The 14750-nt window shown below is 40.8% G+C and overlaps 1 protein-coding gene across 1 annotated transcript; it reads right to left on the bottom strand.

The window, feature by feature from the left end:
- Window positions 1-669: 669 nt before the first annotated feature.
- On the bottom strand, window positions 670-13359 carry LOC148128343 (vomeronasal type-2 receptor 26-like). The gene is made up of 4 exons (XM_087919840.1): window positions 12445-13359; window positions 2860-3078; window positions 2255-2384; window positions 670-1574 (listed from the first exon to the last, which is right to left on the bottom strand). The coding sequence occupies exons 1-4, from the start codon at window positions 13357-13359 to the stop codon at window positions 670-672; spliced, it is 2169 nt and encodes a 722-aa protein (XP_087775966.1).
- Between the last annotated feature and the right edge of the window lie 1391 nt (window positions 13360-14750).

Genomic DNA, 14750 nt, shown 5'->3' with positions numbered 1-14750 from the left:
CATGGAGTTACATTTGCTCTGTTCTTTAATGGAATAATTCTGATTTCTCTCACCTCCTGACAATGGATGAGCTTACTCTGGAGTCTTGTGTAGATGTGGAATAGGAGACGGGATAGCACTGACCCCTGTGGAACCTCACATAACACTGAGTCAAATAAGATGAGGACAGACACAGTATCTTAGTGTGATGATCCAGGTTGGGATACAAAACAAACAAAGTCACAGAAAACAGGTGAAGCCTCTTTTATTCCTTCATTTTGCTTCCAAGCTCTGAATATCGTTGACAGAAGAAAAAAAACTACCACACAGTTACAAGAAGAAAGAAAAAAGCAACAAAAAGCAGGCAAGGGCTGGAGAATGTCCACAGATAACACACACTGGGAAGGATGCCAAACTCAGAGAGGAACTGTAAACTAGAGATATTTCCATGCGTTGTTTCCAGCACTCGCCCATATGCATGTCCGTCCTCTTATTCAGTTGTCAAAGCTGCAGTCCATGAAAAGGACCAAGCTCTTCTCCTCCTTTGATTTTTTCTAGGCAAAAAGAAGGACTTGGATATGTCCATGTTGAATTTTATCCCCCTCGCAGAAAAAGGAATTAAGATTGGTGTTGTTAACTTATTCGATATCATAAAAGTTTTAAAGTAAAAGTTACTACTTTCCACATAAATCAGACATTCTTGTGCCTCATTATATTTTCTCTCTGATTCAGATCAGGCCTCAGTAGGATAATGTAGCATTTGGGGAGAAAGATACAAGCCAAGAGACCAATCCCAGAGGCCAAGATGGAGAAGATCTCCACAGCCACCATGGATTTCCCTTTGGTGCTCAGGTAGGTGGGGAGGAAGGTGATCCAAACACTGCAAAAGACCAGCATGCTGAAAGTAATAAACTTGGCTTCATTAAAACTGTCAGGCAATTTCCTAGCCAGAAAGGCCACGGTGAAACTGATGAGGGCCAGGAAACCCAGGTAGGCGAGGACAGCATAAAACATTGAAGCTGAGCCTTCCTGACATTCAGAAATGATCTCACCAGTCAAGGAGTGGAAGTCCAAGTTGGGAAATGGAGGGGAGGTTACCAGCCAGGTGACACAAAGAACGGCTTGGATCAGGGGACATGCTATGACAATGGAATTGGTCAGTGATTTTCCTAAGAGTTTCCTTGACCTGTTCCCTGGTTTGGTGGCCATGAAGGCCAGAACCACCATGACAGTTTTTGCCAAGACAGAGGAAACTGCAAGAGAAAAGAGAATGGCAAAGGCAGTTTGTCGGAAGAGACAGCTGAGCGTCCTGGGTTGACCAATGAAGAGGAAGGAGGAGAGGAAGCAAAGCAGGAGGGAGACCAGGAGGAGGTAGGTGAGATCTCTGTTATTGGCCTTGACGATTGGTGTGTCACGATGTTTAAGGAAAACTGCCAGGACTCCCAATGTGATCATGGAGAGAGAAAGAGTGAGAGAAACTAAAGCATATCCCAGGGTGTCTTGATAAGAGAGAAAGTGGAGCTTCTTGGCAATGCATTGGACCTTGTCCTTGTTGGGATACTGGTCTTCTGGGCAGGGATCACAGGAAGCTGCATCTGAAATAAACTCACTTTAGATTTGGGGGTATATAAAAGAGGGGCAAAGCATCCTTCAATATTGATTTATTCAATATGGAAGGTGATTTTTCAAGAGGCAATTAGAATTTTTGTTTTTTTCTGAAGACTTCAACCCTCATCCAAGAATTTAAAGAAGAACCAGAAAGTCCCATTTCCTCTTGAAAAAGCACCTTTGGGACAAACAAGTTCTCTACTTTGGATTTTGGATTGACTCATTCTGACTATTTGCTTCTATAGGGAAGGGCAGGAAGACAAAATTAGGTGGATCTCCCCTTTCTCCAACAGGTCTGTCAACCTCCTGGGAGACTGATAGCGCTGACAGAAGATGCTCGTCTTCAATAATAAAAATTAAAACTTGACCCTCAACAACCCACTCCTTCATGGGACATTTGATTGCTGGTTTTATTGATGGGTTGCAAGAGCAGGACTACAAAATCTAGAAAGGGAACACATGAATTCTGCCCTGAAACTATCCTGCATTAAATTGCTGTGGAGCAGGAATGGTGTTAGGAGGATAATTTGGATCCATCAACTCCAAGATTCTGCTGCAAATGATGAATATTTTGAAAAATGTCAAATCCATTAAAAAAAACTTCATAGTTGTTTCTACTGAATGGTTTCCTTCACCTTGGAAGATCTACACTGAAAGTGTACTCTACCTGTCTGATTAGAAATAGTCCCTTCTGGACAAGGGGCACATTGGTAGCAGCAAACTTCCTTGCCTTCTGGAACTCTCTTCCTCTCTCCTGCCTGGCACCTCTTGATGCCACACCTGGCAAAGGGCACCTTCTAGAAGAGAAAAGAGAAATGCTATAAGTGGCCTAAGCAATTAACATGTTTCATTTATTCATTTGTATATTTTTGTTTCCATTGTCAACATCTTTACAAAGTGTCTATTGAAACCTAGAAAATGCTATAGGGGGATTAAAGCCAGTGACACTCTGCACCACTGATAGATTCTAGAGATTGGAACTGAGACTTGGCACATAAAAGAAGACTTGGGAATTGAACTATAGCTTTCCTAAAACAAATGGTCATGGGAATCTGATTGAATGGGAATCGTCTATGGAAACAGGTGTTGGCTGCTCTAAATGCATCCTGGATTTCAAGCAGAACGTCAAATATTTTACTTGCAAACCATGTTTTTCTAAACAGATGTTTGCCAAATTTCTGATTCAGTGACCTGTTTTCCAGTAAGGAGGAAGTTTTGAATCCCCAGAAGAGAATGAGTCGTTTGCTGAATTTCTTGGACCTTCCAGCTCACCTTTCTTGACCAGACAATTGCATTGGAGTTGATGGTGAAATCCTGGCCTGGGGGAGCCCCAGGATCTATTTGTCCAACTTTCACAGGGACAAACGATAAATTGGGGAGGAAAACCCAGTTCAGAAAATCATAACGAGCAGATCCCAGTCCATTTTCTGAGAAGGAGATTTCATCACCAGCACTGTTGTTGAACTGGACATTCCTCAAATAGGGAAGAAGCTGAAAGAAAAGAGATCTTGAGAAATTGGAGTCATTGGCTGAAAGCTCCAAATGAGACATAATGGATGCTCTCATTCTGGGCTGGTCACCGTCTTAGGAGATTTTCCTGAATATGGACAACTGGAGGACAGAAGGGAAAGGGGGACAATGACATGATTAAAACCTTTGAATAGATGAAGGGTACGAATAGGGTTCTAGAAGGCATTATTTTCAATCCTAAGCAAGAATGAGCAGCACGGGGGACATGCCCTCAAAGTGACAGGAAGGATGTTCAGAAATAATGTTAGAAAGGATTCCTTCACAGAAAGAGTAGAGGAAGCTTGGAAGCAACTCCCAGTGTAGTTTGTGGGTCAGTCATCAGTATCTGAGTTTAAACATGCTTGAGATAAACACATATCCAGCATCCAACAACAAATTAAAATGAAATAAAAATAATTTGTAAAGAATAATAAAAAATAAATTAAAGAGAAATAAAAAAGATAAACTCAAAGGGCAGACTTGATGGACCATTAAGTTTTTTTCTGCCTTCCATTTTCTATGTTTCTGTCAGGGTTCCAAGTAATACACCCACAGCAAACAAAATTCCAGAGAAGGCAATTTCCTCAAAGAACAATATTTTTGGATATATCATATTGGCACAGGCTGGTGAAAACCGACTCTGACTATTCCTGAAGTTTCCACCTAATTAAAAGTAAATATTTTTCACTTTCCCAAAACAATTAGTCACATGGTCCAATCATGTTACTGTCCAGTTGCTGGGTAACTCCTTTCCCCCCCTTCCGATCACCTGCAGGAATGTCCTTGGTTCCCAAGAGAAAGTATTTTGTTTCAGTTACAACACCCAATTATCTCCATTCTCCCCTCCCTGTCGCTCTCCTTCGGTGTGTCAGCATAAAAGTCTCAATATGGCCTCAGACAGGCCAGCTTCAGAGTTGACAGTTTCTTTGTTTCTAATTAAGAATGTCAGAAAACATTTCTTTAATTCTCTCTTAATCGTTCATCTCTTACTTCTTGTCCTGCCCTAAAGTGCTTTGGATTAGAAGTCAACCTTTTCTTCTCTGTGACAGCCCCTCAGATGTTGAAAAACAGCCATCATGTTACCCCTAATCTTACTAATTCATCAGGTACCGAGTTCTTGCAATGTACAAAACCATGAAAACCAAACTCCACAGCGAGGAAGCACTGAGGGGCACTGGGGATGGGTGTAAGAGTGTTAGTGTTTGGGGATAAACCCCCGAGCAGAGTATGCAGCAGCAGTCAAGCCAGGCAGGCAAATGAGAGAGAGAGTGGGCCCAAGAGTATACACACACTGGAGACAAAAACACTGTTTGTGGTTTTAAAATAGTTATTTAATACACACAGAGATTAAGAAGTGTCATTCAGTCCATATGTCAGTATCCAGTATATCTATCCAGTTATCAAGTCCATTAACAGTAAATACAATGTTCTTATCTGCTTGTAATATCTTCTCCTTCTGATACCTTTCTCTCAAAGACAACGCTGAATCCTCAGCTCACCAGGCAAACAGTCTTTGTGTTCAGTTGAAATGGTATCTGGCACAGTAGCCATCCAGAGTAAGCAGATAGACGTTCCAGCAGGCAGCAGACCAGGAACAGTAACAGGTGCATCCAGAAGCCAGGCTCTATTACGTTTCCCTTCCTACCTTTATTACTGCTTGCAACCGCACCCACAATGACATTGCAGTTTCTTGTGCTTAAAGCTACAAGACACTTAACCCTAGGTTTACATATTTATTCAACCCAAACCTGGTTGGTGTATCCATATACCCAACATTCTCCCCTTTTGGGTGACATAAATATGTAATGCCTTTACATTCTAAACCCATATTTTTTACAACTCTCTAGATGCTTAATAGCACCTTGGGCTTTAGTAAAATGATCAGCTATATTGTCCTCCGACATGCAGTACTCCAGCTGTATCAATTTACTCTGTACAGATTGTCTTACATTAAGATACCTCAAATCTGTATGTTTACTCCTCGTTTTAACTGCAATACTTGTAGCCATTTTAATTGCTGCCTGATTATCCTCATGTACAACTACAGGGTAATTTACAGTTATACCCATATCTTTCAACATTTGTTTGTACATAATCAACTCAGTACACAATAAAGATAAACAGGAGAATTCTGCCTCCATAGTAGACAAACTTATATGCTGTTGCCTTATAGACTTCCAGCCTATTAATGTCTTACCCAGCATTATGGCTGTTCCTGAAGTCGACTTTCTAGTATCTCTTTCTGCTGCAAAACTAGCATCTGCATAAGCACTCAATATGAGATCACCTTTTGGTTCTAGATACAGTGCATGGTGTAATGTACCTTTAAGATATCTTAGGATTCTCTTCAATGCTATCCAGTGACATTGAAGCGGATCATTATTGTGTCGTGCCAGCTGATTAATACTAAAAACAATATCTGGCCTTGACCAATTGCTAATATATGATAAGCTACCAATCAAAGATTGATACAGTTCCTTATCACATTTGGGACTTTGTGTATCCATTTTGCAAATATCCTGACTCATTGGAGTCTTTGCAGGCTTACAAAGTTCCATCTTATAATCTATTAGCAATTTAGATATCTTATCTTCCTGAGATATCTTAAAACCTTTCTGTGTTCTCAATATATTTAAACCTAGATATCTCTTTATCTCCCCTAATTGCTTGATTTTTATTTTCTTGGCTAATGATGTTATTATTTCATTTGCTTCATCATTAGTCTTAGTAATCAGAGCAATATCATCAGTAAACAACAATAATAATGATATTTTCCCATTCTTTTCTCTCTTAAATAGACATGGGTCGGCTAAACCAGCTTTAAACCCTATATTGGTCAGTTCCTTCACAATATACTGGTTCCATTCATAGCCCGATTGTTTAAGACCATAAAGGCTCTTCTTTAATAACCAACAATCATTATCATTATTATTGTCTCCTTTAAATCCATTAGGCCTTTTCATATACACAGTATGTCTTAGTGGAGCATGCAAGTAAGCAGTTTCCACATCTAAATGGTTAACTATATAATGCTTGCTTGCTGCCCACACTAATGCTGCCCTTAAAGTTGCTGCTTTCAGACTAGGTGCAAATACTTCATCATAGTCTTTTGCACTTTGTCTAAAGCCTTGGGCTACTAGCCTTGCCTTGTGGATTGTGTTTCCATCCTTATCTGTTTTTATTTTAAAAATCCATCTGCAGCCAATGGGTTTTTCATTACTAGGTAATCTCACGTTTTCATACACCTTCATATCCTTCAAAGACTTCAATTCTTTATTAATTGCTGCATACCATTTTTCTTTCTCTTTAGAAGGATATCTTTTAATCTCATCCACAGTACTTGGGATTCTATTTTCCTGGCACACTGTGTTAGCCTGGTATCTATCAGGCGGTCTAGATACACGTGTAGTTCTTCTGGGAATTACAGGGCTTGTATGAGGACTTTCGTGAGTTACTACTTGGTCCTTTTCCTCATCTTGCTGAGCTATTTCTTCCTTTTCTTCTTCTATGGGCACTATTTCATCCTGTACTTCTTGCTTTACTTCTTTCTTAAAGTTACAGGGATACTTAGTGGGATTTCTATATGATTCAATAATCACCTCTTTATTTGTATCCTGCTCTAACTTATCCCATCCTACGTGCTCTAGAAATTGGGCATTGGTACTACATAACACCTTAGATGTGCCTTTCTCCCAAAATCTATATGCCCTATGGTTAGCTTGGTAACCAACGAAGAAAAATTGTTTAGCTCTGTGTTGCCCTTTACGCCTGAGTTGTGTAGGGATATGCACCCATGCTGGTGCACCAAATGTGTGCAGGTAACTCAGATCAGGCTTCCTGCCATGCCACATGGTGAATGGTATTTCACCAGTAGTTGAGTTAACCACGTTGTTCAATAAGTGATTAGCATACATTGCAGCCTCCCCCCACAAAGAATCAGGTAATCCAGAATCAGTTATCATTGTTCTAACCATTGTCTGTAGTGTCTGGCCTCTTCTCTCTATAAATGCGTTGTGTTGTGGTCTGTATGGTGCAGATTTCTTATGCTCTATACCAGCTGCCTTTAATCTATTCTGGAATTTGCTATTAACAAATTCCGTACCATTATCTGTCACCAAGGTTATCAGTTGCCGTTTAGTCTTTCTTTCAGCAAACTTTAACCAGTTGAAGAAATGTTGATATGTTTCAGTTTTGCTTTTCATTAAATAGCAAAACCCATATCTAGAATAATGGTCCATAATGCTCAGTATATATCGAGCACCCCCCATACTGGGTTTCTTTGGACCTATAATGTCTGCAAATACTACTTCTAAAGGTTCTTTAGTTTTAAAACCATTTAGCCTATTTGCAGGCAATATTTTACTCTTATCTTCACAGCAGACATTACAACGCAAATACTTATCACAGGGCTTTAACCTTATTCCTTCAGATAACTCTACTGTACGTTTTAGCATTTTAAAATTTACATGCCCCAAACGCCTATGCAATAAATGGATACATTCATCATGAGGCTTGATATTATTAAATACAGTCTGTGCCTCCCCTTTCTTACTGTCATGTAAGACATATAATGCTCCATTTAAAGCTGCAGTTACCTTTTTGCCATTTCTTTCCAGTATGCACTTATTATTCTTAAATGTAACCACATATCCTAGTTTATCCAATACTTTTACAGAAAGTAAGTTCATTTTTAACTGTGGTACATATAACATGTTTATATTCTGGTTCAAACATGGACAATAAGCAATACCTTCACCCTTGGCCTTGAGGTGCCAGCCATTGGCGAGTGATATACGTTGTGAGCTTGTAGACATTTTTATAAACTTTGTCTTATCTCTCGTGATGCAGTGGGATGCTCCACTGTCCACCACCCATAAATCACTCTTCATATCACAATTGCCAAACATAGCTAGTTCAAAGGATTTCTTTGGCTTCTTTAAATTCTGGCTTTTTCCTTTCCTGCAGAATCTTGCCAAATGTCCTCTGCCTCCACAATTAAAACACTTTTTAATTGTGTATGCCGTTGAAGATAACTTCTCTTCTTCCGGGTGCTTTCCTTTACACAGCTGGTTTCTTTCAGGCCTTGAAGATAATTTCTCTGCTTTATTAGGCTTATCTTCCCTCAGCTGGTCACGTTCACTCCTTCTCCTGGCTTCTTCTAAGAGCCTGCCGGTTATCTCAGTTACTGATAAACTGTCTTTTGGCAATACCTCCAATGCAGTCACAAAAATCATCATAGCTTCTATCCAATGAAGACAGTATGATGTATACTTGTTGCAACTCATTAAATATAAGCTCTTTTTCTTGCAGTTCTTGAAAAATGCTTTTCATACAGTTTAAATGAGTTAACATGTCTCCATTTATCTCAAGATGTGTTCTAAACAGCTTCCGTGTAAGATTGATATGAGCTCCTACACTGTCTCGAACATAAATCCTTTTAAGATTCTCCCAGCAGTCTGCAGCATTTTCCACCCCACGGATATGGATCAGTTGCTGGTCTGAGAGAGTGAGTCCTATGATGCACAAAGCCTGCTCATTTTTTCTTTCATAATCCTGTATCAGTTTTGCATCCTCTTCATCAGTAGGATCTAGGTTAGATACATCTGGTGGGTTTGTAATTATGTCCCACAAACCTTCTCTTCGTAGAAGTAAACTACATTTCAGTGACCATGAAACATAGTTTGTTCCATCTAACCTGGATATCATGGACAGACTTGGCAAATTTACTTGTGCCATTGCTCTTGTGAAAAATAACTATTTAACAAACAGTTTGTTTTCACAGTAATGTGCAACTCACCCCAACTCTCACTGCTATAACCTGGTTAGCTAGACTGTGCACACTGCTGGGCCCATAACCAATGTTAGTGTTTGGGGATAAACCCCCGAGCAGAGTATGCAGCAGCAGTCAAGCCAGGCAGGCAAATGAGAGAGAGAGTGGGCCCAAGAGTATACACACACTGGAGACAAAAACACTGTTTGTGGTTTTAAAATAGTTATTTAATACACACAGAGATTAAGAAGTGTCATTCAGTCCATATGTCAGTATCCAGTATATCTATCCAGTTATCAAGTCCATTAACAGTAAATACAATGTTCTTATCTGCTTGTAATATCTTCTCCTTCCGATACCTTTCTCTCAAAGACAACGCTGAATCCTCAGCTCACCAGGCAAACAGTCTTTGTGTTCAGTTGAAATGGTATCTGGCACAGTAGCCATCCAGAGTAAGCAGATAGACGTTCCAGCAGGCAGCAGACCAGGAACAGTAACAGGTGCATCCAGAAGCCAGGCTCTATTACGTTTCCCTTCCTACCTTTATTACTGCTTGCAACCGCACCCACAATGACATTGCAGTTTCTTGTGCTTAAAGCTACAAGACACTTAACCCTAGGTTTACATATTTATTCAACCCAAACCTGGTTGGTGTATCCATATACCCAACAGACATTGAGGTGGAGAATTAAAAGAAGGAGGGGTATTTGGTCGAGTGAACAAGGGGCCTCTGATGCTGCCACAGCTGAGCAAAGTGGAGCTGAGCCTTCCAGCCTTATGAGCCTTCCCAAGATGCAGACCAGTTATAGAAATCTGGCCACAAGAAATTCTTTCCTCCCAAGGAATGTTTGATGGAGAAGCAACTCAGTCAAATGGAAAACTGCATGGTTATAACACAAGAATCAAGGATGGAAGGGAGAGGACGCTATAGGGTGATGTGTTGGGTAAAGGAGAGTTAAACCCTGGAAAATGGACCAGGATTCCCAATCCTTAAAAGTGAAGGCTGGCAAGGAAAGGTGGTTATGCTGCCTTCCTGGCTAGAAAAAAAAAGAACCTAGAATGAAAGAGCAACTGGTAACTCATTTAGAAATTGTTGTGGGACCAAAATGCAGGACCCAAACAAATAATCAAGGCTCACTACTTAATTTGTCATTAAGATGCACCTTGGAGGAATTTTTTCCAGAAATAATGGGAGGTACGCCTGCAGAAAGAAAGGATGAACTTATTATATTTATGCATTTCAGAAAGAAGGAGGAAATGATATTTTAATTCATACACATGTAACAATCTAAGTAAGCATCAACTTCCAGTTTGAGCTTATTCGGCGATGAACCATAATCCATGATCGTTCATTGTTTTGATCTGTGCCGGCCTCCGGAGTGCCCAGAGCCGGCTGGATTTGGGGCTAAGCCATCCCGTAGAGGTGGTGAAGAGGGGGGAGACCACCAGCAGGGTCAAGAAGAGCCGCATCTCTCCTCCTCAGCCAGCCATTTCTCCTTTTCCCAAAGGTGGTTGCAACGGTGGTCAGAAATGGCTACCTCAAAGAAGAACTCAAGTGGAAAAGAATGTGCAGGAAGGAGATAAAAAGAGAAAGTTTTGGTTGACCGAGTTAAACTGAAAAAGCAACAACGTAAGGTACCCTGGAATTGGAACTATAAAAAATAACATTGTTCCCAAAGAAGACTTTGAGGCAGCAAAGGAGAGAGGGAAGGGAAAGGATTTGGCTTTTTTTTTCTTCCCTTCCTTATACTGACAGCTAAGAGATTTAAGTAAGAAATTGACAAAAATCCACTTTGACATCAATAGGCATTTAAGCTGAAAATAAAATGTCAAAGGGATAATAAAGACTTTTGGATACTCAAAAACCTTTAAAAGCAGGAAAGGAGAGAAAAGGAAAGAATCAAAGGGCAGGATCTGGAAAAATGGAGGAGAGTGCCTGGAACTAAAAGGAACTTATAGTGAAACCTTAACAAGATTCCTAAAAGATACATTCTAACTGAAACTTTGTAAAGAAATAATAGAACCCCAGAAAGAGAAAGTGGGGAGAAAAAGCAAGAAGAAACAGTTTTGGATTATTTGGTGATTTTTGGATTTTGGGCTATTGGATTTAAATGACTAAAATCAAATATATATATTCTGAAAGTTTTCACGGGTATTTGTATTTGGATCTTTCATTATTCGGGAGAAAAACCCAAATAATCCAAGATCCATATATATATATATATATGTGGATTCTGAGAAGCACAAAGCCAAAGACACAAGCCTGAAGATGATGAATGAGACTTCATCGAAACGTCGCCTAGATACTTCCAATTTTATGAGGGAGAAAACCCAAATAACCAAAGAGATATATATCTATAAGCACCTAAGAACCGGTTGTTAAAAAAATTGAAAAACATCCATGGCTGAGTGGGCTTCCTATGGGTCAATGCCAACATGTTGCTCCTAATGAATCTTTTGGATCCTTTTGAACCTTGGCTCGAGGCTCATGATTTAATAAGGCAATCTCTGGAACCCTGACACTGGTTTTATGCAGATTTGAGGCAGGGATATCATGCCATAAAGATATTTAACTCAAGAAATTGACATGGGGAGCTTCCTCCCTAAAGATCTGTGGCCTGAATAAGATCTGTCTTGACTTGAACTGTCCTGACACAAACTAATTCCATGAGAGCAAACACAAGACAAAGGCAGAAGCACAACCTTTTACTGGTTCAGCTAAAAATTCTATTTCTTCACAGATAAAAGGCTGCTTCCAACTAATCAGCTCTGACAAGAAAGAACCTTGCCAAATTTTTGCATGGCTGCCAAAAAAGAACAGATAAGAAATAATTTTTAGTACAACAGTCTTAAATACCAACTGTAATGTCCACAAGACTGAGTTTCAAATCATCTTTGCTTCCTACAAAGAATGTTCTCTGCACAGCTGCCTTTTATCTTCTTGAAGGAGGGGCCATTACTTGCAGCCTTACTCCCAAGTTGCCCATGCTGTTGTAGCTGTTCTTTCCTGCGAGCAACCCTGCGTTCAGGCATGAACTTGGCACAGGCTCCTCGGGAACCTCCCCATTGCTGCTGCCATCCCCCACATTCTCTGAAGGCAGCAGCCCACTCCCTAATGGTCCTGGCCCCTCATGTGAGTCCTTGCTCTCCTCAGCCATCTGCACCTGCTGTCGAATAACCACAACATCAACTCAGAAGGCAGAAACAGTTCATTTTTGAGGCCACGTTGGTATAGTTTTGCCAAAGTCAAAGGAACTACAGTAAGGCAAAGTTAAGTTTGAGGATCTCGTGTCAATTCCCTCGTAAACTTCCCCTGTTTCCCAGGCCTGTCCTCCCATTGGCCCCTCATGCCCAATCATAATCCAAAGAGAAGTTTTTGGCAGTTCTTGGAATGCGGCTGCACTTTTCTCTCTGACCAGTTGTCCTTCAGATGTTTTCTCCAGCTTGCCCAAAGTACATCAGAGGTGCTCCATTCCCTTTCCCAAAAAGCTTCCCTCCACTCCAGCATCTATGGCAGGCTGGCACTGAAGTAAGACAAAAGAAGAAGTGAGGTGGCAGACCTGACACCCAGAGATTACCTGCCAGGACTGGATATTTGAGATCCTCACTCCAAGTCTCAGCATGGCTGGTCGCCCTTTGGATCCATGCATTGCATGTAATGCGTGTGCCAGAGCATAAATGGCATTGTAGATATTGTAGCTTTCTCCAGTCATGCTTGTTTCAAACAGGTAGGATGGCAGATTCTGTACATTCTCCTTTCCTGTACATGTTTTTTTCACCGTTGGAGGTGTCTTTCCAGGCTTGTGGATATTGCAGTCAAAGACCCATTCCCACCACAGTGGGAGAAAGACATCTTCTTGAGGGTTCAAAGGGTCTAAAGATAGGAGAAAATGGCTGAATTCTGAGACATCCCCAGTGTGGTGCGTAAAAGTCAAAGCCCAATGGAAGGGCTTTATCATTTTCAATAGATATTGAGGTTTCAGCACATTAAGTTTCCAATTGGATGTAAAGATCCAAACTTTCAGAAAGGATGCTTTTCTAACTAGGCCATAAGCATACACAATTGCCTGTACATTTGCAATAGTATTAGAGTCTCCAAACAGAATAATCACTTCCCCTTTAGACCAAGTGTTGAAAATATGGTTTACTTTTGAATCTGCAGCAGTAGTAAGATCAAGTGTTATCATTTGAGTGAAGGCCAGGCAGATCTCCTTCTCCTTGAGCATTGGCATCAGAGATGAGGTGAAAAGTTCTCCATCATCATTTTCAGGGGCCACCAGCCCAACCCAGTTCCACTGGAAATACAGGAGCAGCTGGACTAAACCCACATACTGAGCAAATTCCTTGGGATTGATCCGGAAGAAGGAAGGATAAACTCTTCTCTCTCCCTCAGAAAACTCAAAGCCAACACCAAGCTGGAGAAAACGAAAATCCTCTTTTAGAGACAAAGTGTTGACTTGCAAAGCTTCCCTGTCCTGCTCCCGAGTTTCCATAGGTCGGGGGATGGGCCTCGCAGCTGCACCAAGGAATTCACCCCCCAGTCAAAACAGGACACAGCCTTGCCAGCCAAAGTCAAGGCCATCTCCACGGAGACCCACAATGGCTGGAGGGAGTGACTTATATGACCTGCAAAATTGCTTCATTGGATAATGTGACTGGTAACACACTTTGGGGGGTAGGGGAAAGAGAGTCAGAGCCAAGGTGCAAATTGAGTGAAGTGAGAGCTGGCTTCCCATAGGTAGAGCCAACATGGCGCTCCTAATAAACCACTGGATTTTTCTTTCTAAATGGCTTGAGACTGCTAATTTTATGATGGAATTGGTCAGAACCCTGACACAATGTCCACTTGAATGGTGACTTTAAGAGCCCCCATTGTGTGATTTCTTGCCCCACCAGTCAGATTTACTCATTGTGAGTGGAAAGCTTCATCTTTCTCCCTTCTAAGGAAGAGACATCGGTTATCTATTTTGCCTGGCTGTGATAGATCATAAGTCAAAGGAACAAAACATCCATGCAGAGAATAAACTCCACTGAAAGGTGCAGAAAGATGATAAACTTCTAGGAATGTCAGGAAGTAATTCCTCTTTCAGAATTATATCAATATTGCTTTGTGGTTCTATAAAAATGTACCTTGCAATAAAAAATACAGAAATCAACTCAACTATAGGATGGATGGTCAAAATCAAAGAATTCTGATGTGTTTCCTCTCGTAACACCTTTGCTTTCATCCTTAGCTTCTGTGTGTGTTTCTGTTCTTTGTGTGTTCCATATTGTATCCAGTGCTTACCTGTGGGATCTTGAAGATGCTGAAGATGGAAGCCATCAGCCTTGAGGATTTGGGGTCATCACATCCAATGACAGAGAGTAGAGGGTCCTTCATGTAACATTTATAACCTGGAACCATTCGGCCTCGTGTGGAGAGCAGGGAGAGACTGATCCAAGAAATCTGCCACTCCCTCTGGTCATTGTTTTGGATGTTGAAGCCAAGGGTGATGTTGGGGAGGAGAAACAGATCCTTGTTGACTTCTTTAACTGCAAACATTAAGGCCAGGAACTGTTGGAAGTTTTGGGGTATAGGCCTATAATGAGAAAAAACAGAGGGGGACCTTGCAAGGAAATCCTTCCTGTAGGTGGACTTTGTCTTGTCAAATTTTGGGGGGTTGGTTTTCAACAACAAGTCCCAAGTTTCATTATTAGGATTAGTGAAAGAGGAGAAAGGCCCTATCTCTACATCATGGACAATTTTATATGATTCTACCATCCCTTCCTTCTTTATATGTCCATGAGGATTTTCAATCATGCAGGTCATAGTTGCATGAAAAGTAGCTTTTATTTTGGAAAGGCAACTGGACTGATTTTTGAGAAAAAAACAAAATGTTTCACC

Source organism: Pseudonaja textilis, chromosome 1 (assembly GCF_049901715.1).
Source record: "Pseudonaja textilis isolate UNSWEBS1 chromosome 1, rPseTex1.2, whole genome shotgun sequence".
NCBI lineage: Eukaryota > Metazoa > Chordata > Lepidosauria > Squamata > Elapidae > Pseudonaja > Pseudonaja textilis.
Note: the sequence above shows the minus strand (reverse complement) of the source record. Positions and strands in the feature narration are given on the sequence as shown.